The sequence below is a fragment of the Fusarium subglutinans genome (genome assembly GCF_013396075.1).
Source record: "Fusarium subglutinans strain NRRL 66333 chromosome Unknown NRRL66333_c0000111, whole genome shotgun sequence".
Classification (NCBI taxonomy): domain Eukaryota; kingdom Fungi; phylum Ascomycota; class Sordariomycetes; order Hypocreales; family Nectriaceae; genus Fusarium; species Fusarium subglutinans.
Genome location: NW_023502174.1, coordinates 102,186 through 122,476, shown reverse-complemented (window position 1 = coordinate 122,476; position 20,291 = coordinate 102,186). Strand labels below are relative to the sequence as shown.

Sequence of the window (20,291 nt, the reverse complement as noted above, 5' to 3'; positions counted from 1 at the left end):
CCTAGTTAGAATGGGTTTGGATTTACATCTATGGACAATAGATGATGGATGGGGATATGAGCTGGAGGTGAATGTACGTCAAGACATGTTGTTTATTAGTTGAATAAGATTTGGTCACTCGATTACGATTGTCCTGGGAGTTGTGATTATCTGCTCTGATAGCTGATGGCTCTGTGTATATCCGTACACTGAAAAGAACAAGACAATGGTGTTGAGGCGTGGACTGTACCATACTTAGTAAGGGTACTGTAGTTGTCGCAGAGTTGTGATATGAAACGGGCCTATCAGGGCTCAAACAACAACAGTTTCGCAGCGAGTATAACAAAAGATCAGGTGGATACTCAAGTTATAGAATGGCGGTTATATGTAACAGTCATCAGCATGAACAAGGAAACTGTTGCACAGCCTAGGTACCTCCTCAGTTTTGGTACCTGAGTTTGAGGACTCAAGATTAGTAGTTTCTTTTTATAGTGTTCCTATGTCTAGGTATATATATATATATGCAAGTTAGCTACCCTGTAACTAAGCCCGTCTGGGAGCTTTCGATAACTAGTAAATAAAAACAGATTTAAATATGTGTAAAGAATCTTAGTAAAGAAATCTTATGGCCTGATAGCTTAGGTTCCTTCGAGGAATGATTAGAGAATGCGGATCGCCTACCAAACTCTTGTGTAACCATGAGCATTTGGGAAAGAGAATGATCACATGTCAACATACAGACGTACGATGTAGGAGGGTCACAAAACCAATGACTTGACTTTAGGGCATATTCTTACTAGAATTCGCCTCCAAACCCACTGGAACAGTAACTTTAGAGGTTAGGGTAATGGTAGGTAGATAGGTCAAGGATACGCTTAAATATTATGAAATCCTTAGCTATCTGCTCAAGCCTTTAACACATACAAAGAGAAGAGTTCCTAGAACTGTCCGAAAACACCAAAACCAAATCACAGTGATTGAATCAATCGCCCGCTAGAGAGCCCAGTCTCTATCCGCGCTGAGGACTATCGAAGTATTAGTAAATATGACTCTACCTTAACTACTCATTCCATTGAAAGACGGAACTTACGCGCAACCTTGAGGAGTAACTACGCCAAAAGGACAGTCGCCAGAGAGTTTCTCAACGATTTGGTTGAAGAAAACTGGTGTGACGACGATGCCAGCGCTAACGAGCGAAGCAGCCGCAGAGAGAATCGTGACAAAGACTGTAGTCTTCATGTTGCTGACGGTGATGATGGTGAGTGTATGTATGTATAGATAGTGGCTTGATATTGAGCGATCAGAAGAGAGTGACACTTGAAGTTACAGAACCAGCTGAAACGACAAAAATTAACTAGGTAGACAGGGGGAAGAAGAGAAAGAAATGCGCAGTGCAAAGAATCGAATATGTAGTATGTATATTTTAATGTGTTCAAGGGAAGAACAAAAGAAGAGGGAAAAAGGGAGACTGAGAGGAAAATGGGGTTGGGAGGCGGCAAAAAACAGGGTGTTACAGGGGCGAGACGGTCGAGGTTTCAGGTTGTGAAACGAAACGAGTCTGTTAGTGGTTCGCGAGAGGGAGACTATTAACAAACATGGATTAACTTAGTAGTTAGTACCTACGTAGTCATATCATATGATGCGAAATAGTTATTTGTTGAATAGAACAAGAAAAGGATCAAGTATAGATTCAGTAGGAGACATTCAATTAATTTGAAGCTTGCTTTGACTTGGCTTTCTATTATCCATACCTACCTATAACCCCCCCTAATCTTGCTCTGATAATCATCTACAACGGCGCAGTACGCAACCTTGTTCAACTAGCGACTACAAGGCAAATCATAAGTATAAAGACGAGAAGCCTCAATGTACTAAATCAATAGGAGCCCAGCAAGATTCAAATTAAGCAAAAACTTGACCACCAAAACAAAAAGTCCCCGCGTGTGGCACGCGTCAGGAATGTATTGAAGCTATAGCAACACAGTCGACTATCCATCCTCCAACTCATCAAATCCTTAGTAAACTCCCCCGCTTTGATAGTAACTGTCGGGTGCAGGAGCCGAAGGACCATCGCCGGGCGGCACATAAGGCTTGTATTGAGCCTGACCACCAGCACCACCTTGGCTGGGCAGACCATGACGAGCATCATATCCGCCGGCATTCCCAGGGTTCAGAGGGGGAGGTGTCATGACGCTCTGAGGAGGAGGGGGAGCTGAGCCTGTGGGCATGGGAGGGACTTGAGAGGGGTTGTAGCTCTGGTATTGTTGAGGCTGCTGCTGATGCGTTGCATAAGGACCAGGGGGCGGTGCGCTGGCGTTCTCGTTGGGCTCTTCAGGAGAATACACCGAGCTTGAAAATGTGGCAGCCGAGGTCGGTTGGTGTGGGTTGTTGGTTGCTATAGGGGAGTCGTAGACTGATGTAGCCAACTCTTGGGCTCCGTATGTGCTACCTGGTCGTCCTCCCGTAGGCGCTTGCGTGTAAGGGTTGTTGCTCTGAGATTGGTTGTAAGGGTTGAAGTTGGGGCCCGGTGTCGAGGTATTGATAGGGGCTGGCTGTTTACCATTGGAAGGAGACTCGTTCCGGGGAGGGAAGGGCTGCGAGCCAGCGGGCACTTCAGCTCCGGCTACATAGAAAGGTGCCGGTTGACCTTGGGGTTGGTTCTGGAAGTTAGGGGGAGGAGACGCTGCTTGATAAGGAGGTTGCTCTGTCAAAAGTCAGAAACAAGTTCTTCCATTGCAGGGGCAAAGGACCATCATACCTTGTGGGCCAGGAGTATAATATCTTGAGGGATCCTGAGGAGCTGCTCCCTGGGGAGGATACCCGCCAGCTTGAGGATAGCCCTGGCCGGGACCCGGTCGCATTGCGTATTGCTGGTAGTTGTGCTGAGGGGGATGGGCCATAGAAGACTCCAATAGAGCCTCGTAGTCCCGTCTAGCTTTGATGAACTTTTCGTTTAGCTGTGTAAAGTCATCTGAGGGATGTATGTTAGTATCACATCCAATCCTGGGGGCGTCCAATGCTTACCCTTCTTCTGAGAGTACTTCTCGATCAGCTTGATAAGCTTGGGTCGAATCGCAAGAGTCTGGTGGTAAAGCTTCTGCAGGATCTGTTAACATACTGATGATATTTTCCGTCATACTGGGTGCTTACGGAAATCTCCTCATTATCTTCCTCTCGGGGTGCTGTGTTGGAAGTGCTCAACAACGTGAGGAGCTTCTCAACGTTCTTGATCTCGGCGAACACCTCAGCCTCCATCTGAGCCTCGCGTTGTAGCTCATCCGGTGTGGGATCGGTAAGCTTTTCGACATAATTGAGTGGGAAGATGCCGGTCTTGCCCCTGAGAGAGCCTCGCCACCAGTCCTTGTATACACTCTCGAGAACAGCAATTACATCACCCTTCTTGAATTCCAGCTCTCCGGGCTCAGAAGGAGCAAAGTCGAAGAGCGCACGTACCCGGCTCACCGTGGCCGCTGTAGTTCCAGCCGGCGCAGCAGGAGCAGGGCTCTCTGTCTGGCCACTAGGACCGGCTTGTGCGCCTGGACTGCTTGTAGCAGTCTTCTTGCGCTCCTCCTCCTGCAGACTCAACTTGAGAGCCATCTGCAATTCATCCTCTTCCTTCTGGCGATCGAGCTCGGTGAGGCCCTGCTTCTGAGGAGCACTTGGGGGCTGGATGTTGGGGTTGCTTCGTGTGGCACGGTTGTAGGCATCGCTCATGATGCCCAGCTCGGGATCGCTGCTGAACATCTCGGACCAGCTCTTCATGTGCTCGATAATTTTGGACTTGACTTGTGTGTGGGTATTACGGTCGTTGGTGAGACGGAGGAGGGCATCTGTAAAGGCACGGCTGGAAAGTTCGCGGTGCATGTTCTTCCCACAGTTTTGGGCGAGTGCATGCGCAAGCTGATTGAGTGAGTAAAACAAGGCTTCACATGACGGCGTGGTATTTAACATACCTCGAGAGTGTAGAGCTGGACATTGGCGTTCCGATGCGCAAGGCGTCTAATGATGCTCTGAACAGCTTCCTTGGGGCCATTTGGATCGTTGCCTACTTTGTCGCAGACCTCGATAATGGCGCCCCAATCCTCAGACGTGAGGTTCTCGTCGGTGGCCTTGGCTGTACTGGTGTTAGTCGTAAAGAAAGCATAAATCGAGACAAGAGCAAGTTATCGAGATTCTCTTGTCCGAACCGAATAAAGCGGAGAGCGCTACATACTGACGACGTCATCATAAGGGCCTGCTGCTGAGGCTCGGAACATGGTAGCTGGTGATTTGACTCGGGTTGGGGTATCAGTTATTGGCGTGAATGCGAGCGAGAGAGAGAGAGAGGCGCGGGATGAATTCGTCGGCTGAGAGCCTTGGGTATGTAATGCGAATATCCACCGCAGATAGAAGAAAGGTCTCGACGAAAGCGACGGCGTTGCTGTTTAGAGGTGGTGGAAGAAAGCTGATAATGATGCGAGATGCGAGATGAAGGTCCCGTACCAAAACCCTGGGCTACGTCGTCGGCGGTCGCACTCTCCACACAGGCACGTCACTTGTGGTTTGCTCGATTACTCTCAAAGGGTGGGTAGGTAAGGAAGTTAAGAAGCGTCGTAGGCGTTTGACGTTGTCTTCAGGACGAGGATATAGGTACTACAGTGAATGAGTCAAGTGTGAAGAAGGGAACGAACTACCTAAGGTAAGTATGTGCCTACCTAGTGAATAGAGTAAGGCAGGCTCGTGAGGAGAGTTTGTAGGTAGCGAGTGTTTAAACAGAACAGGCTTCCAGCTTCGCTTTTATTATTAGTGACCTTTGGGCTTTGGCTCGCTCTGATGACGAACGAGCGGCGAGCGAAGTAGCGGGGCTGAGCTACCTACCCCGACCCAGAAGGACAAGCTCCCTGGTCCATGTGGCTTGAGGGCCACGCGTGCGCCACACCAAACTTCACTAGGTACTGTAAGAGGAAATACATACTTACACAGCCAACTTATTGTCGATCAGGTTTGATTCCATTTTTACTCGGTATCATCTGACTGTCTGGCATTGGCGAGCATCTATCGAGATCTGCCATGCATCAAACTGCTTACTGGGCTGAAGCATGCTGTTTATACTTTCACTCGTAAAAGCTCATACGAAATATGCTGCTTCTATCCGTTTTCACGGAAGATTTACTTCTATTGCGGAGCCTTTGGTTTAGTACATACTCATCTTCAGCTTCGTGACAAGTTTGCGCGTCCTTATCCCTTTGGTGACGTCCTTACGTGGCGTGGTCCTCGGATTGGGTATCATCGGACATAATCCCAAGCTTCACACCAAGAGCAAACACACCTGGACATATATCTCCCATAAGTAATGTAAATAAATATCCAGTGGCTCGCCTCATAAGAAGGATGCCGCTTGCTAACGCTACATACAGTCAACGCTGCTTTAAATCGTATCAACCTATGAATAATGTATACAAGTCCATATACGCCGCTTCCATCCACCCACCCATCCATACATACATAGGTACATAAATAACCTGGCAATCTGCTGTATTACGCATCCAATGCGCCATCCTGCCTGCAACTCCACTGCCTTTGAAACATAACTCATGGCTCCAATGAAGCTGGTGTGTCGTTGCTCTCGCTTTGCTGTCAGTAGATGTTGTATGTATCTTGTGTCCAAGATCCGTATATAGATTTGTCATTCTCACCAACCCCGTCTTGAAGCACCACGGCTTTCATACCCTCCCTTATCTGATGTAGCATTTGTTGCCCCATGGGCGCCGCTACGGGCCTCTTCGATGCTTCGCCGACCCTGCGGATCCATTTCTGACAGGTCAAAGACCAGAGGCTCCTCGTTAATCGAGTCATCGTCACCCCGAACCTGTCTGGTGATAGATCCGGTAAAGCTTCCACGCGATGACTGAGGCGGCGTCTGCTTATGTGAAGCCATGCCCATATATCGCCTTCTACCAAAAGGTGAGCTAGACGCTGCTGTCGGCATCAGCCCCTCAGGGGGGTTCTCTTCTGACAGGCCGCGCTGCATCAGCCCTGGCGTGTCAGAGGTCTCGATTTCAGCCGCTGGTTTGAGTTCATCCGATCCCCTTTGATTCGGACCCCCCTCGAGCTGCATCTGCCTACCCAGCAAGATGCTTAGAGTAGGTGGTTCTCTATCATCAGCACCCAAACTGATAGATCGGTGCGCAAAAGCAGAGTCTGGCTCATCTTCATCCGCCATCGACCGATTGTGGAGTGCAACAGAGCTCGCCCTTCGTTCATACGTAGCTAACCGAGGTGACAAGGGAATGTCGATGGCTGTCGTTCCATCTTGTGTAACTGTGCTCTCTCTTATCGTCCCTGGTGCAGGGTTGTTATCAGATGTTCGCCCCTGACGCGAAGTAATTCGTCCTTGGCCAGTGTAATCAATAATCGAGTTCTCGCTCAGCCTTGAAGGGATTGCTGGCGTGTGGGGTGTATGAGGGGACAGTGGCTTCCCAGGAGACGAAGAAGCAGACACAGAAGCTGGTGCAGTCATCCCAGGCACACTCGTCAATTGTCGACTGGACGAGCTCGATGACCTCTGCATTTGTACAGACGATGTCATCGACTCCGTGAGCGCGTTATTAGAGTCCCTCATTTGATGAAAGCGCGATAGTTGCGCTACAGTCTTGTTGGTTGCTGATTCACCTTTCTTTGAGGGGCCAAAGCTCTTCAGGGTCTTTTTACTGTCCAGTGCGCTGATAAAGTCTGAGAGATGTTTATGGTCGTTCTGGAGCGAGTCTGAGCTGGTTCCTGCAATCTCATCCAGGAGGTCAGATCCTGGCTGTGCCACCGATGAGGCCAAACTCTGTCTACCACTGCTGCCCTGCTCGTCATCGCCAGCCCTGCTGGCTCCCCCAAAAGATAGACGACCACGGCGATGTGTGAAACTGCTACTGTAGCGACTAGTCGATGCTGGTCGCGGGGAGCTGGCAACAGCAGGGTCTGTAGATGCCGAAGGAGGAGGACCACCGCGTAGGGAAGCTGGCATACCAGCAGTAAGAGATGTTCGGTTTCCTGCTTGCTTAAGGGAAGGGATACCTGGACGAGTCGACGTTTGAGGAGAAGCCGGTTCAGGATCTATCTGCCTTGGGACAGGCGAGCCCGAGAGTGAGCCCGCCTTGAAAGGCTGAAAAGATACTGAAGGACGTCGACTTGAGCCCTCGGTCGTTCGCAAAGGAGGTCGTGTTGCACTTTGACGTACTGGCAAAGAGCTTGGGCCACCCACACCATTCTGTGCTGGTAGAGACTCTGGGGGTGAGCTTGTGTCGGAGCCTGGTGGTCGCACAGATCTCAGAGCCGAGATCGGGCTGGTCCCCATTGGGACATTAGTGTGAAACGTTGAAAGACTTCCATATGCCTGCTGCATATCACTCAAGTTTGGACGGGACCGGTTGTCACGCAGTGACCCTGCCTCCGTCATCTGCGCTGTTGACTGGTCATTCAGCGGTGGAATGGAAGGTCTGAAAAAGTTCTCGTCCACTCCCATGAAACGAGAACTCAGTAGAGCCTCAGAGTCATCCACGCGGAAGTTGCAATCATTGCGATAGGTGACAGTGGTGCTTAGTCGTCCAACGGGCACCTCTAAATCGCCAAACATGTACTCCGTCACGGGGTCTGGTCTGCCATCAATGGGAAGACGCAGCTGATCATTACGTGAGCGATCAGACTGAGATAAACGTACTCGACATCGTGGAATAAGCGCCGGGTGCGAGTTCTTGACGGGACCCTGGCTGGCAAACTTCCATGCTGGAAGAAGGCGGGTTGTGATAAACAGAGACCGGAAGAAGACAATGGCCTTCTTGTAGATGGTAGGTAGAATCGGGCCAAAGTCCGTGGGTATTACGCCTGAGTACTTGAGCTCGACTCGCCACCTCTCAATGATAACCTCGCTGTTTCTCCGGGATGCACCAGACGAGCTGTCGGTAGAGGAACCGGATGAATTCAGCTGTTCCATCACATCCCATCTTTTTCCAGTCTCATCAACGATGACTAGACTCTGGCTGTCTTTTAATCGAGAAGTATCCAGATAGACCTCGATAACCATTGGAGGAGGGGGGTTATCGAAGCTGCCGCAAGTCTTCCAGATCTTGAGCTCATCTCGAAAGTCATCAATCTCGTCCGTCTCGATTTGGAACTGCCCCGAGATTAGCGACTGAGTGTGCAAACAGGTTGCAAACCTACCCATTTGTTGGGCTTCCGTCCACCGTTAGCCCCGCGCGCAGGCTTGGATTTGATGCGTGAGTCGAGAACGAGTACGGCTGCCTTTGCATAGAAGTTCTGCAGTGGAGAATAATTGTTAGCAGCGGACCTTGGCCAATGTATTCATGTAACCCGGCCATTCATACCTGGACTATTTGATCGAGCTTCTTGATGGAGTCAGCTGGAGGCGCCGGTGTCGGCACATCTCCGATAGTTGGTGAGCTGGGTGTGTCTCTACCGACAACATTAGAGCCGGCTCGAGGTCGGGACCCCAATGCAGCTTCTCTGGTGCTGTTGGATCGAGATGGAAAGGTTGGATGGTGCGTTGCACCTGGGGATGACACCCGGGCTGGGCCACGGGGTTGTTGATGCATTGTTATCGGTATCGGTTATCGTATATCGTATCGTGTCGTTTGCGCAAAGAAGAGGGTACGGTCGTAATTGTTGGTTGATGGATGAATTGATCACGAACGTATAGGGATCTTGATCGGCCACGAGACCTGCTCATCCATGGTTCATATCGTTCGAGGCAGGCAGTTCAGGTCCATATGGGAGAATGGAGAACGGAGGAGTTGAGATGGATCGGTAGTTGGCGGTGTTTGGGTTGGAGGGGAGTGTGGAGGTAGAAGTGTAGGCAAAAGTGTAAAAAAGAAGAAAGAAAAGCAAAAGGCAGAAAGCTTGGGTCCAGGTCCAGGTCCAGGTCCAGGTCCAGGTCCAGGTCCAGGTCCAAGTCCAAGTCCAAGCCCAAGTCCAGGTATCTCCTTGCTGTCGGTCAGTGAGATGCAGATGCAGATGCAGGCAGCCAAACACAACTCCGTCCAGGGTCGTTGTCGTTGTAATAGGTCTGAAGTGAGGTGTGAGAGAAGAGGGTCTAACACTGTACAGACTACCCGGTCGCACTAACAAGAGCGTAGAGATGTGACAGGTACCGCGGGTTGCTTGTGTAAGGCAACCTACCTTAGGTACCTTAGGCAAGGTACCTAAGGTACTTGTTTGTGCCCACAAATAGAGATAAAACAAGTGGTAGGTCGCGGGTTGCTGCAGCAGGCCCAACTCTGAAATAGAATAGAAGCAGGCTTGGTCGTGTTTTGTCAGAGCCGAGATTGAATTCCAACGGCGACGGGGACGTTAGGTACTAAGGTAGTAAACTGATAGAGACGGAAGAGGTCACCACCACCGACGACCTCGTGATGCGATGGGCGACAGGGACTGGATTGGATAATAATGGGTTGTCGTCATCGGCTAGAGCCTCACGTCACAGTCACAGGGCTCATGGGCACGTCTTGCGCCTGAGTCGAGTCAGCTATGAGTTAGGTACCCAGTTGATCAACACAAGATGAGAATAATAAATGTTAAATACACCGCAGCTTGTACAATGAGCGAGTTTTCTAATCTAATCTATCTCGCTCATGTCTTGTGACCTACTCCGTACTGTAGACTACTACAAGATAACGATATATCCATATTCATATCAATGCATCGGCCCATGCATGGACCTCGATCAAAACACCGGCACCTCAAACAGCCCTCCACTGAATGGGGGGCTCGGATCGTGCCCAACAGGGGCAGAGGGGACCTCGGTCAGTGCATTTTAGTGGATGCTTTCGATAATCCCGGGGGGCTTTAGTTAAGCGCCTCCATGATCCATCCCCCGACGGAAACCCACCTCCATTCATAACCCCAGAGTTTCCATGGATAAGCCCTAGAGCACAGCTATCACGCTATTCAAGGACCTTGAAGGGAACAGCATATGCAATGCATTGACCCCGTCTATTCACTGTTACTCAATAACTTCTGCTATAGACCAGGCAGAAACATCCATATCCTTCATAACCCCGTTCGTCTCTTCTGGTTGGCTTATGGCGGTTGTCACATCTAAAAGCACCAGTCATAGATGGGATGTTGACTCATGACATTTCCCTCCCCTCCCCTCCCCGATTCTTTTCCACGAACGAGATAAGCTGGAGGGCTTATCTTCAAGCTGAGAGGCGTTGCCTGCTTGCTTGGCCGCAATGCTACTCTCCGTTATCGTAATGCTTCTTTCTGCTTTTGCCTCTGGTATGCACCTATCTGTAGCCTTCTCTATACAGTCTAGCTTTGTAGATCCGGAACGTTTCACACCTTTCATCAGACGATCTCCACCTCTCCGCCCGAGCTCGATAAAGACTCCCCTTGTGGGTGGAGGGACGGCCGTGGCAGCATGGCACTCTCACGGCAACCTTGAGAGTCACTCATGGCGAATTAGAGACTCACATTGATGGAGTTACATAGCATATTATGTGTTACACTTACATATTGAGCTAAACTCTTCATGTAATACAGTAAAAAGAAAGAAGAGCAAAAAGTCCCAATTGATCGAGTTGCTTCTCAAGGTTATCGCCATGTACCCTGCTGAATCACATCATCCAACTAACATGTTTCACAATTTATCAATATGTCTACAATTCTTCTATTCAAAGCTGGAGAGGCTCATATGTACGTTATTCTTAGCAACTACAGCCAAGAAGATCAAGTCAATAAGTGCAACGAAAAAAGTCCACCACCCATCATGCACTCTATACCGTATACCGTGTGCCCAATGTCCCTTTGAGTCCTATGCTCCTCAAGGTCAACGCTTCCACTGCCGTATTCATCATGCAGCCTGGGACTTATTGCCACGTCCCTTTCCTCCCCTGCCACGACCACCCCCGACTCCACCTCCACCTCGTCCGCCTCCCGATCCCCGAGCGTTTGTGTTGCTTGAGCCGGCAGTGCCTCCGTCTCTACTTCCGTTTGCGCCGCTTTGCCCGCTGTTTGTAGCCGCTTCACCGGTTCCTTTGGCCTTACCACACCGTCCTCGCCGACCACCCCTTTTAGTTCCCTTGTTGTCTTTGTCCTTTTCTCGGCCTTCTTTCTGCTTTCGCCTGGCATCTTCCTCTTGTGTCCTTCTGCTCTCTTGGTCCCACCACTCTTGGAACGCTTGCTCCTGCTGAATCTCTTGTAGTGAACGCTTCGCAACCGCTTCCTTGACGGCCTCCTGCTCGCGCTTCTGCTGGCCAATAATATCAGCCATACTGAATCCGAGCGTGGGCTCCGCCTTTGGTGCCGGTGTAATGTACGACTTGGAGTGTGGTACCAACGGCTTCTTAGGCTGCTGCTCTGTCGAGGGTCCTGCAACAATTGCGGGGGAGCTGTTGGTCCGACCCTGTCCCGGGAACCTTGTGTCGGGTGACGCAGTACGCCGTGTCGCCGTCCTTGCTCTCGTTTCTGAAGCGACCAGAGGTTTTGCGTTCGCAGATACGCCCCTTGGCATGTTGGATTCCGCGGACATGGCCTCTTTCAGCGACGTCTTGGGTGCCGGACTTGCTGCCTTCCAAGGCGCTGGTCGTCCTCCTTCTGAAACACTCTCCCAAGGTACATGGTTCGTCGACTCATCCTTCGCTACTGCCTCTGCTGCTGCCAATGCCTGAAGCTGCCTCTTCCGTTCTTTTTGTGACACTTTGGTCTGTGGCTTGTTTGCTGCAGCATCTTGCTTTCTCTGCGCTTGGAGCCCGGCAGTTAAAGCAGACGTAGACGCCTCGGACATGATATCTTTCAGATCCAACTTCGAAGTGGCTAATTTGGACGCTGACCATGGAGCACCGGGCTTTGACATTCCACCGCCCGGTGTCTTCAAACTGCCTAGTTCGGATGGTTGAGACTCGGGGGACATGGAGAATGCATGAGGAACTGGGCTGAGCGCAGAGCCTGCAAGCTCCTTGCCCTTTGATTCCCGCCATGCTTTGGGAAGCTGCGGCATGTCGTCCATCTCCAGAGGCGACCGAAGATCTACAGCTCCATTCATGGGCGATCGTGGTTTAGCAGATAAAGACTCATCTTCATCCTCCATATCAAAAATCATATCTGCTTGCGACTGTTTAGGTCGAAGACTGGGACTGAAAGGCTCATTCCGCCCACCTCTGGACTTGCGTCGAGTTGTGTCTGGAGTTTGGAGCGGACTGCCTTCATCTAGACTTCCCATTCGAGCCTTAAAGGATGATGACAATTTCTTCTCTTCATCCCGCTGGGATGCCTTGTAGGCCATCTCTTTGATCCTGGCCCGACGCTCCTCGTCGATATCAGCAGCCAGCTCGGGATGACTTTCATGGAGTAGTAGCTCTGCTCTTCCGCTCCGTACAAATGGGAACCGGGCAAGTTGATTGTCTCGGACCACTTCATCAAGCTCCAGCAAAAGGTCTTCATCCAAGTCGTCAAGAAGGTGGTTCTCGAGCATGGATTCCAGTTGAAGGCAAATGTACTCAAGACCAGTATCCTTGAACTCTGTGATGGAGCAAGGACTTATCTCGTTGAGCAAGTTCGATATGTTCCTTGTTGTCACAAACTTGCCAATGAGACCTTGACAGACTTGGGACAATCTGTCAAGCATCAGCTCATTTGCGGCACTCATCACGTCAAGCACAAGCTCTGACAGCTCATCCAAATTAGACACCGAGACAGTATCAAAGAGCTCCCGTCCGACATCTGCATAGATAAAGGACATGACATATTTGAATGTTTCCGGGTCGATGTGACTAAGGTCCACCCTGATCTTTTCCGCGGAGTCCATGCCATCACGCCGTCCGGCGAGCCACTGGCCTTGAGACCGTCCGTTGAACAAAGCCTCAAAGAAAGGGCACCTTTGACACAATAGCTGGCTATGTGCCATGATGTCCTCTCCATCCAACTCAATGACGATATCGCCGTCATCGAAGAAAGAAGGATCAAGGATTGCTTGTTTGAAATCGCCGTCTAGGGACTCTTCCACGCCGGTTTGCAGGCGAACTGCCGCCTCCAGTTTTGGAAGGGCGAGATTTGTTGCAACTTTCATCAGCTCTGTCCTAACTTGCCGGAAGCGGAACGCAAGCGGAGGTGCTTCGCGCGTGTACTTCCATACTGGAACGAATCTGTCCTGGTAGGCATGAACGACAACATTCAGCACAGTGTAAATATCGACTTCAAACAACGTCAACAGGGCCTTGTCATCCACAACCTCGAGGCCGAAAGAGTCCGTGCTGAATACTGATCCTCGCTCGCGTAACTCTGATAGTGCATGCCGCAACACCGGGCTTCTGCCAGCAAGAGCCCAACTGTGGACAGGAATTTTGATATCAGGCAAAGAGGAGGAACATATTGCCATGTTCATATCATCGTATTGAGAAGAGCTGATTTCCAGCCAGCGACCCAAGTCTGCTTCGATATCGGCGGACCGAAGAATTTCGTAGGGAACAGGGTCTCGTTTCTCTCTAATAATGGCAGCTTCCCAAGTTTTCCGAATGCCTTTTGCTTCAGAGTGTTGTTGTGGAGCCTCAAAATCATTTAGACAGAGTAGGGAGCCAATATCGTCGCGAAGAGATTGCTCTCCAATCTCAATCTCCTCCGCCATGACTTTACTATCCTTTCTGATAGCCGCAAAGGCGCCAAAAATGGAGCTTCTGACAGCAACACAGTTGGTGATGTATGGTACTCGCTGGAATTTGAAGTCTTTGCGCTTCGTGCCGCTTGATCCAGAAAATCCAGTTAGCTTGCCCTTTGTACGCTTTACACGATTCCATACAGCCCCTGATTCTGTGCAGATGATGACCGAACCATGTTCCCCAACTCCAACAGATGCAACTCCGTCTTTGCGAGAGTCCCAGATGCATTGTGGCTGTGTAAGGGCATTCTTGATCTTGACTGGATTCGTAGTTGACGCAGCGGACTGACTTGGATCCCCCTTGTCGTTCAAATGAAATGTGAAGAGATCACCACGAGCAGTCACGGCAGCTATTGTCTCGCCACCCGCAGTGATATGGTCAATCTCTCTTCGACCGCCTGATTCATATCGTGTCATGGAGATGTTGTTCGCGAAGACATCGGGGCATGGGAACTTGACCAGATTATAACCATAGTGGCTGAAGACCCAGACAGTATGGTTGGAAAGCAGACAAATAGTGGCTTTGTCAATCGCTGATACCATCTCGATCGGGGCGGCGAGAAGAGAAGCAGCCACTTTTCTGGGGGTATGTTGAATATCAAGTGATCTCGAATCAGCGTCCATTAGAGCCAGTTGTCCGACATTACGACCCCAAGTAAATAGTGAGTTTCCTGTGTGGGCAACAGAATGGTTTGCAGATGCAGCAACCCCTAGGACAACTTCTTTCTTGAGAGACCCAAAGACCTGACGAGGAGTAAGGCTCATGGGTTCTTCGTCTGCCTTCATCGGAGGAGGCAGAGCATATCCCAGCTGTGAGGCAGAATTCAAGCCCCAGGTCCAGAGTTCTCCATTATCGACAACGGCCATGGTATGATTTTGCCCTAGTGCCACTTGGTGAATCTTTTTGTCAATGAATGGGCCTTCGACAGGGACGAATCTGAATTGTGTGTTTTCGTCTCCCAATCCAAGTCGGCCTCCACGGCCAACACCACAAACATACAGGTTTGAGACCGGGTCGGTTGTCAGGATAGCACTATGCAGCTTGGACATGGAAACGTCTTGAATAACGAGCGGCCGATTTCGAACCAGGGTCGGAATCTCATCCAGTTTCAACGAAGAAGGGGCTTCCTCATCCTGTTCGTCCAAGTGTGAGTGGTATAATCGATGCACGAGAAGTTCGGGCCTGGAGAGATGGATGCGATCAGGGTACTGGCGATCGTCCTCATCGCCTACTCCAAGAGAAACGTTCTTGTTGCTGCCAAAAACAAAGAGTTCATCACCATCAATCGAGCTCCGCAATCCATGCGACGTTTTTACCACACTGTAGCAAGAATCAGCCAAGTCCTGTCTGTTTCCCAAACCACCTACTGATGTAGACCATCACCTCCGCTATCAACACTATCAGCGTCACTATCGGAATTGCTCCCATTTTCCATACTCTTTAGAGATCTTGCGGCGATCGTCGAGTTGTAGACGTCAAAAGGACTGTTCCCCTCGTGATCTTTCGTCTTGATCAGGAGTCCTACTTTATTAACGGCGTTGAGATTATGGCTCGTCAAGTCCACCCGTTCCTTTTCCAACAACAGTCGCGCAATCGAAACATTTCCAGCGTATAAGGATCGATGGAGGGCATTCCAGCCACTCTCGGGGTCTTGAACGTAGAGATCTATGGCAGGGTGTTCAATAAGAGCCTGGACAAAATGATGGGCGTTCGGGTCGGTCGATGAGGCAGCGCGAAGTAGAACTGTCAATCCAGCGTGGTCGCGGCTGTTGACTTCGGTTCGTCCAAGATGTGTATTACTGTCCTTTGATTTTCCAGGTGTCTGCGGATGGCCGGAAACCCGTCGTTGCTTGTTTGCCGGTCGTGGGGAAGTCCCTGGAAGACCAGGGCTTCCACCGAAGAATGCACCATTTCCTCCTATCGCAGGGCTCTTCGATAGCGACTGGGCATTGTAGCTGGTTGGGGCCAGCAGACGCCGAAACCGGTCGACATCGTTTTCCCAGTAGGATTTCCACAATAAGTGACTCATGGGCAGGGGGCGAGAGAACTCTCCTGGGGCGCGAAAGGCACCTCGCTGTGACGCTCGTTGGGTCACGGCCTATTTAAAGGTGCAATTTGAAGCGCAGGAGAGCTTAAGACAGTGACAAGCCCAGGTGAAGTTGTGCAGAAGTTGAGGTTGCTGGCGCAAAGATTGCGACGATTGTTTGTGATCGGTACCTTAGGTAGTTATAGATTGCCACCCAGCGCGTGTTCGATCGATGAATATGGAGAACGTTGAGGGGCGCTGGTCGTTTTGGATCTTCGGATGGAGGGGAATATTTGTTGACAAGTGTCTTCTGTAGTGTAACAGATGCAGGAACGCCTTTCTTTAATCAGAAGACGAAAGGGATGGGATTTGTCAGATCGGGATGGTGAAGAGGCGATGTCATTAATGACTTTGAGATTCGATACCGAGGGCCCAGCCAATTGTGCGCGTCAGCAAGTGCATTCAGCATGGTGCCCCAAAAACGTGCCCCAATCGCAACCCTGGTTAGCAGCTAGGTAGGGGAGACAGGCGTCAAAAAGAGACCCGGTAATAGTGAAAGCCTGGCATTTAGTTCTTATAAGTTCTAAGCATCCATCGTCAATTAGAAGAGTTCTCATATGTCAAAGTGTTATATATTATACCTAACTTGATATTGCTACCTACTATTCAGCACATTTTAGACTGTTATCACATGAATTTTGTGATGATATTCTGGTATAAAAATCACAAACGTATTCCCTCTTTTCTGTCACCATTGTATCGATGGAGAACCTACCCCGCCATCCAGAAACACCCCTGAAACTCCCCTCCGTGAATTGCGCATTGAGGTTGAACCAATAACGGAACTCTTTTCCAAGGTGTGCAACTCTGAAGCTCTGAAACTTGGTCTTGCACTTCACCACATGCTTTCATTTGGAGTTTCTCATTTGTCGCTTTCGAGATTTGTAGACGGGTGGATTCGGGCTAGTGTCTGATTCCTGTGTCACTGTCAAGGCAGTGGAATGCTCTTGTATTGCTCAGAGGATGATATACTGTTTACAAGACCGGATTCGTGAACCTTTCGGCTCTCGTGAACGTGGACGAACACCTTCTCCCTGTTGGAAGTTAGATGGACTAGGAGTAAGGAGTAGTTAGCAGAATAAACACTTGGCAACACGACAGGATTATAACTTGCAAGATTCTTTTTAGCCCTTAGAGGACTGCAGAGTACCTGTTTGTCGGGGTTTTCTAAAGTTATCTTGAAGTTAACCTAGGCCTAGTGTTTCTTAGGTCAGCCAATCAAGTCTATAATGGTCTACGGAGTATCCTGGATCTTTTTATCACTCAAGATCAAGGCAAGTTCCTGTCTTTTCATGACGGGCCAAGTTGGCGGTCCACTCGGCCGACGGGATGGAGACTACGGTCGCCCGTGCACGGGGATCAACATCGCGGGGGAGGGGTCAAAGTCCGTGGATTATTAGCGTGCGCTCCGAATCATATGTATTCGAGTATTCTCCTGGAATCACTTGATGGCGTTCGTGTCTGGTTTGGAGTATCTCAAGTTGGTCCCTGAAGTGTATGCTCCAACTGGACTTGCTAGGTGTAGTACCTAGGTATGATTGGCAAGCTTCCGCGAGACTTCACGTACTTGGGGCTGTCAACGTCTCCGAAGACTTTCCTTATTGGATTTAGATCCATCATCTTGTTTATAGTGATATAATTGACATATGTACGTGGTCACTTATAAGGTCATGCCTCACGTTCATGAGATACCCGCATCATAAGTGCCGCTATTATGAAGAAGTATCACTAACCAAGGGTCTGCCGAGTGTTCTCCAGCAAATGTATGGAGGTTCAGTAATTAATACCCTAGCTCCGATGAAGCAATGTCTGTCTGCATTAGGTATTGCGGACTCTTGTTACAATAGAGCCTATCATAGAGTCTGTAGTTAGGACAAGGGGTCCTCAATACCGTAGCCGATACCAACCCCTTCATGTTCAGGAACTTCAGGTACAAGCGGCTCAAAGGTAAATAGTCGGGTACGGGCTCCCAAGAGCTTCAGGGCTAGCGGCAGACATCGGGCATCCGGGTATGTTATCATCAGTAATTAGGTTGACTAGGTACTCTGTTCATTCATAACGTAAGTAGGAAATTCATGATGGCCTAGGATGGTTTGGGGTTTTGTGTAGATATCAGTATGTTTGATCCTGTTCGCAAGACATTATAAATTGTCAAGAATATTACTTGCCCAAAACAGCAATCACAAACGCATCGTCGGAGAATAATCGGAGACGTTGGGGCCTCATGGATCGGTTGCTTGCCGTCTCACCGAGCATCAATGGATCCCTCCCCCGGGTCTCATCTCGCTGTCGCTTGCTATAATCTCCACAATCCCACGGATACAAGGCGCTTGTTTAGAACAAAAGGTTCCGTCCACTCGGCATCGACTTAATTCTCGCCGTCTGTCACAGTGGAGGTTATTTTAAGTGAGGTTACGGAATTTTATCACTTAACCATAGGGCGATAAGATCGCATAACCGTCCGTCCTTGGTACACAGACGCACCGCCAAAGAAATTCCCTCCACTCCACTCCCCGGCCCGGTCTTCGCTCGGAGGTCGCCATCTTCCCTTCCGTTGACTACCTACCTTAGTACCTTACCTAACCTCAGCTTAGCTTTCTCTCTTTCTTGTCAACTTGCGACAACTCTCTGCTCAACTCCTTTTTTTGTTCTTTTGGTCTTCCCTCATTTTTGTTCGGTCGCCTGTACAGTCGTCACAATGTCCAACCCTAACGACAAGCCCCTCCCCTTCATGTACCAGTTCGCCGCAGGTACGCCAGTTCAACTCATTCAGCTCTACCATTCTCCAGATCCAATGGCTAACGTTTCATATTTCTAGGCGCCATTGCTGGCGTCTCGGAGGTACGCACGCGCCAGTTTGACTCGTCTGAGGGCCATTGCTAATTTTGTACCGGTTGTAGATTCTGGTGATGTATGACAGCATTTGTCGCGTGCTCGAGAGATTTTAGCTAACCCAGTCCCAGGTACCCTCTTGATGTTGTCAAGACCCGAGTGTATGACGAACCATGCGTGCGCATTTCGAAATAATAGCTCAGCTGCTGACTTGATGACCAGCCAATTGCAAACTGGTTCCGGTGCTACCGCTGAGTACAATGGCATGCTTGACTGTTTCCGAAAGATCATCAAGCAGGAGGGGTACGGTATCTGCGCTCGCGACTCTCATGCGCCCACAACTAACAACATGCGCCAGTTTCTCACGACTCTACCGCGGTATTTCCGCTCCCATCCTCATGGAGGCTCCCAAGCGTGCTACCAAGTTCGCTGCCAACGATGAATGGGGCAAGGTTTACCGAAAGATGTTTGGCGTCGACAAGATGAACCAGCAGCTTTCCATCCTCACCGGTGCCTCAGCTGGTGCTACCGAGGCTTTCGTCGTCGTTCCTTTCGAGCTCGTCAAGATTCGTCTTCAGGACAAAGCTTCCGCTGGAAAGTACAACGGCATGGTCGATTGTGTCGTCAAGACTGTCAAGAACGAGGGTCCCCTTACTCTTTACCAGGGTCTTGAGAGTACTATGTGGCGTCACATCCTCTGGAACGCTGGTTACTTCGGCTGCATCTTCCAGGTCCGACAACTTCTCCCCAAGGCTGAGACCAAGAGGGCCCAGATCACCAACGATCTCATCTCTGGTGCCATTGGTGGTACCATTGGAACTGTTCTTAACACTCCCCTGGACGTTGTCAAGAGTCGAATTCAGAACACCCCCAAGGTCCCTGGTCAGGTTCCCAAGTACAACTGGGCCTTCCCTGCCGTAGGAACCGTTTTCAAGGAGGAGGGTTTCGGTGCTCTCTACAAGGGTTTCTTGCCCAAGGTGAGTAGTCATCCCCAAAGTGAGAGGTTGGTCAACTAACAGGCATTCAGGTTCTCCGTTTGGGTCCCGGAGGTGGTATCCTCTTGGTCGTGTTCACAACTGTTATGGATACCTTCCGCAGCTGGCACTACCCTGCCACTGCTGAGCTTAAGAACTGAGTCATCAAATGAGCATGAGTTAAAGGAACACTAAAGGAGATAGCCGCAATTGGTGTGTGACAAAAGAAATGAGCGGGTTTGGTCTGTTAAATGCTTATATAAATACAGGTAAAAAGAAATATAAAATGGCAAGATAAAATATCAAAGACTTTTTGAAACAGAACAAAATCTTCCTAACTTAATTCAAGTCTACATATGACCAGCCTTTCTTCTCTCACCTCGGGGCCGCATCGATTCAAGTTGTGGTGTTGAATTCTTACTTTCTTACCTTGGAGAAGTTGTTCTCATATATGGTAATAGAGGCATGCAGTACTGTAAGAGGATCGCTAGGACTTTATCAATGTCTATCATTGTATCAGGATATGTTTATTCTTTTGGTGGCATCCAATGGCTTGGTGCAAGGCGATAACAGGTTATATCACTTTGGCTTGGCTTTCATCTCTTCGAATTTGCCGACTTACACAGGGGATCACAGCCCCCTTTCAACTCCACCTCTATCATCTGAACGGCACCACAACACCTCTGCCTCTCCCTGCTACAAAACTCCCTTTCCTTCTTCTTTTCCCTTTAGTTGCCAATTACGTTTCTTCATTACATTCTTTCTCGACCTTCATAAAACCCA

General features: G+C 49.7%; 4 protein-coding genes across 4 annotated transcripts; 1 reads left to right on the top strand and 3 right to left on the bottom strand.

Moving 5' to 3' along the window:
- Window positions 1-1,994: 1,994 nt before the first annotated feature.
- On the bottom strand, window positions 1,995-4,235 carry FSUBG_8234 (signal transducing adaptor molecule; the record flags this gene model as incomplete). Its single annotated transcript, XM_036686621.1, has 6 exons — window positions 1,995-2,683; window positions 2,738-2,950; window positions 3,004-3,076; window positions 3,130-3,879; window positions 3,933-4,093; window positions 4,193-4,235. 6 exons carry the CDS (start codon window positions 4,233-4,235, stop codon window positions 1,995-1,997), a joined length of 1,929 nt encoding a protein of 642 aa, XP_036536283.1.
- A 1,415-nt stretch (window positions 4,236-5,650) lies between these two features.
- FSUBG_8233 (Autophagy-related 13) lies at window positions 5,651-8,558 on the bottom strand (the record flags this gene model as incomplete). The annotated part of the gene is made up of 3 exons (XM_036686620.1): window positions 5,651-8,119; window positions 8,167-8,262; window positions 8,331-8,558. The coding sequence occupies 3 exons, from the start codon at window positions 8,556-8,558 to the stop codon at window positions 5,651-5,653; spliced, it is 2,793 nt and encodes a 930-aa protein (XP_036536282.1).
- A 2,258-nt stretch (window positions 8,559-10,816) lies between these two features.
- FSUBG_8232 (myosin) lies at window positions 10,817-15,645 on the bottom strand (the record flags this gene model as incomplete). Its single annotated transcript, XM_036686619.1, has 2 exons — window positions 10,817-14,936; window positions 14,984-15,645. The coding sequence occupies 2 exons, from the start codon at window positions 15,643-15,645 to the stop codon at window positions 10,817-10,819; spliced, it is 4,782 nt and encodes a 1,593-aa protein (XP_036536281.1).
- Window positions 15,646-18,400: 2,755 nt separating this feature from the next.
- On the top strand, window positions 18,401-19,669 carry FSUBG_8231 (mitochondrial 2-oxodicarboxylate carrier 2; the record flags this gene model as incomplete). Its single annotated transcript, XM_036686618.1, has 7 exons — window positions 18,401-18,452; window positions 18,521-18,543; window positions 18,603-18,613; window positions 18,666-18,695; window positions 18,757-18,837; window positions 18,893-19,511; window positions 19,562-19,669. 7 exons carry the CDS (start codon window positions 18,401-18,403, stop codon window positions 19,667-19,669), a joined length of 924 nt encoding a protein of 307 aa, XP_036536280.1.
- Between the last annotated feature and the right edge of the window lie 622 nt (window positions 19,670-20,291).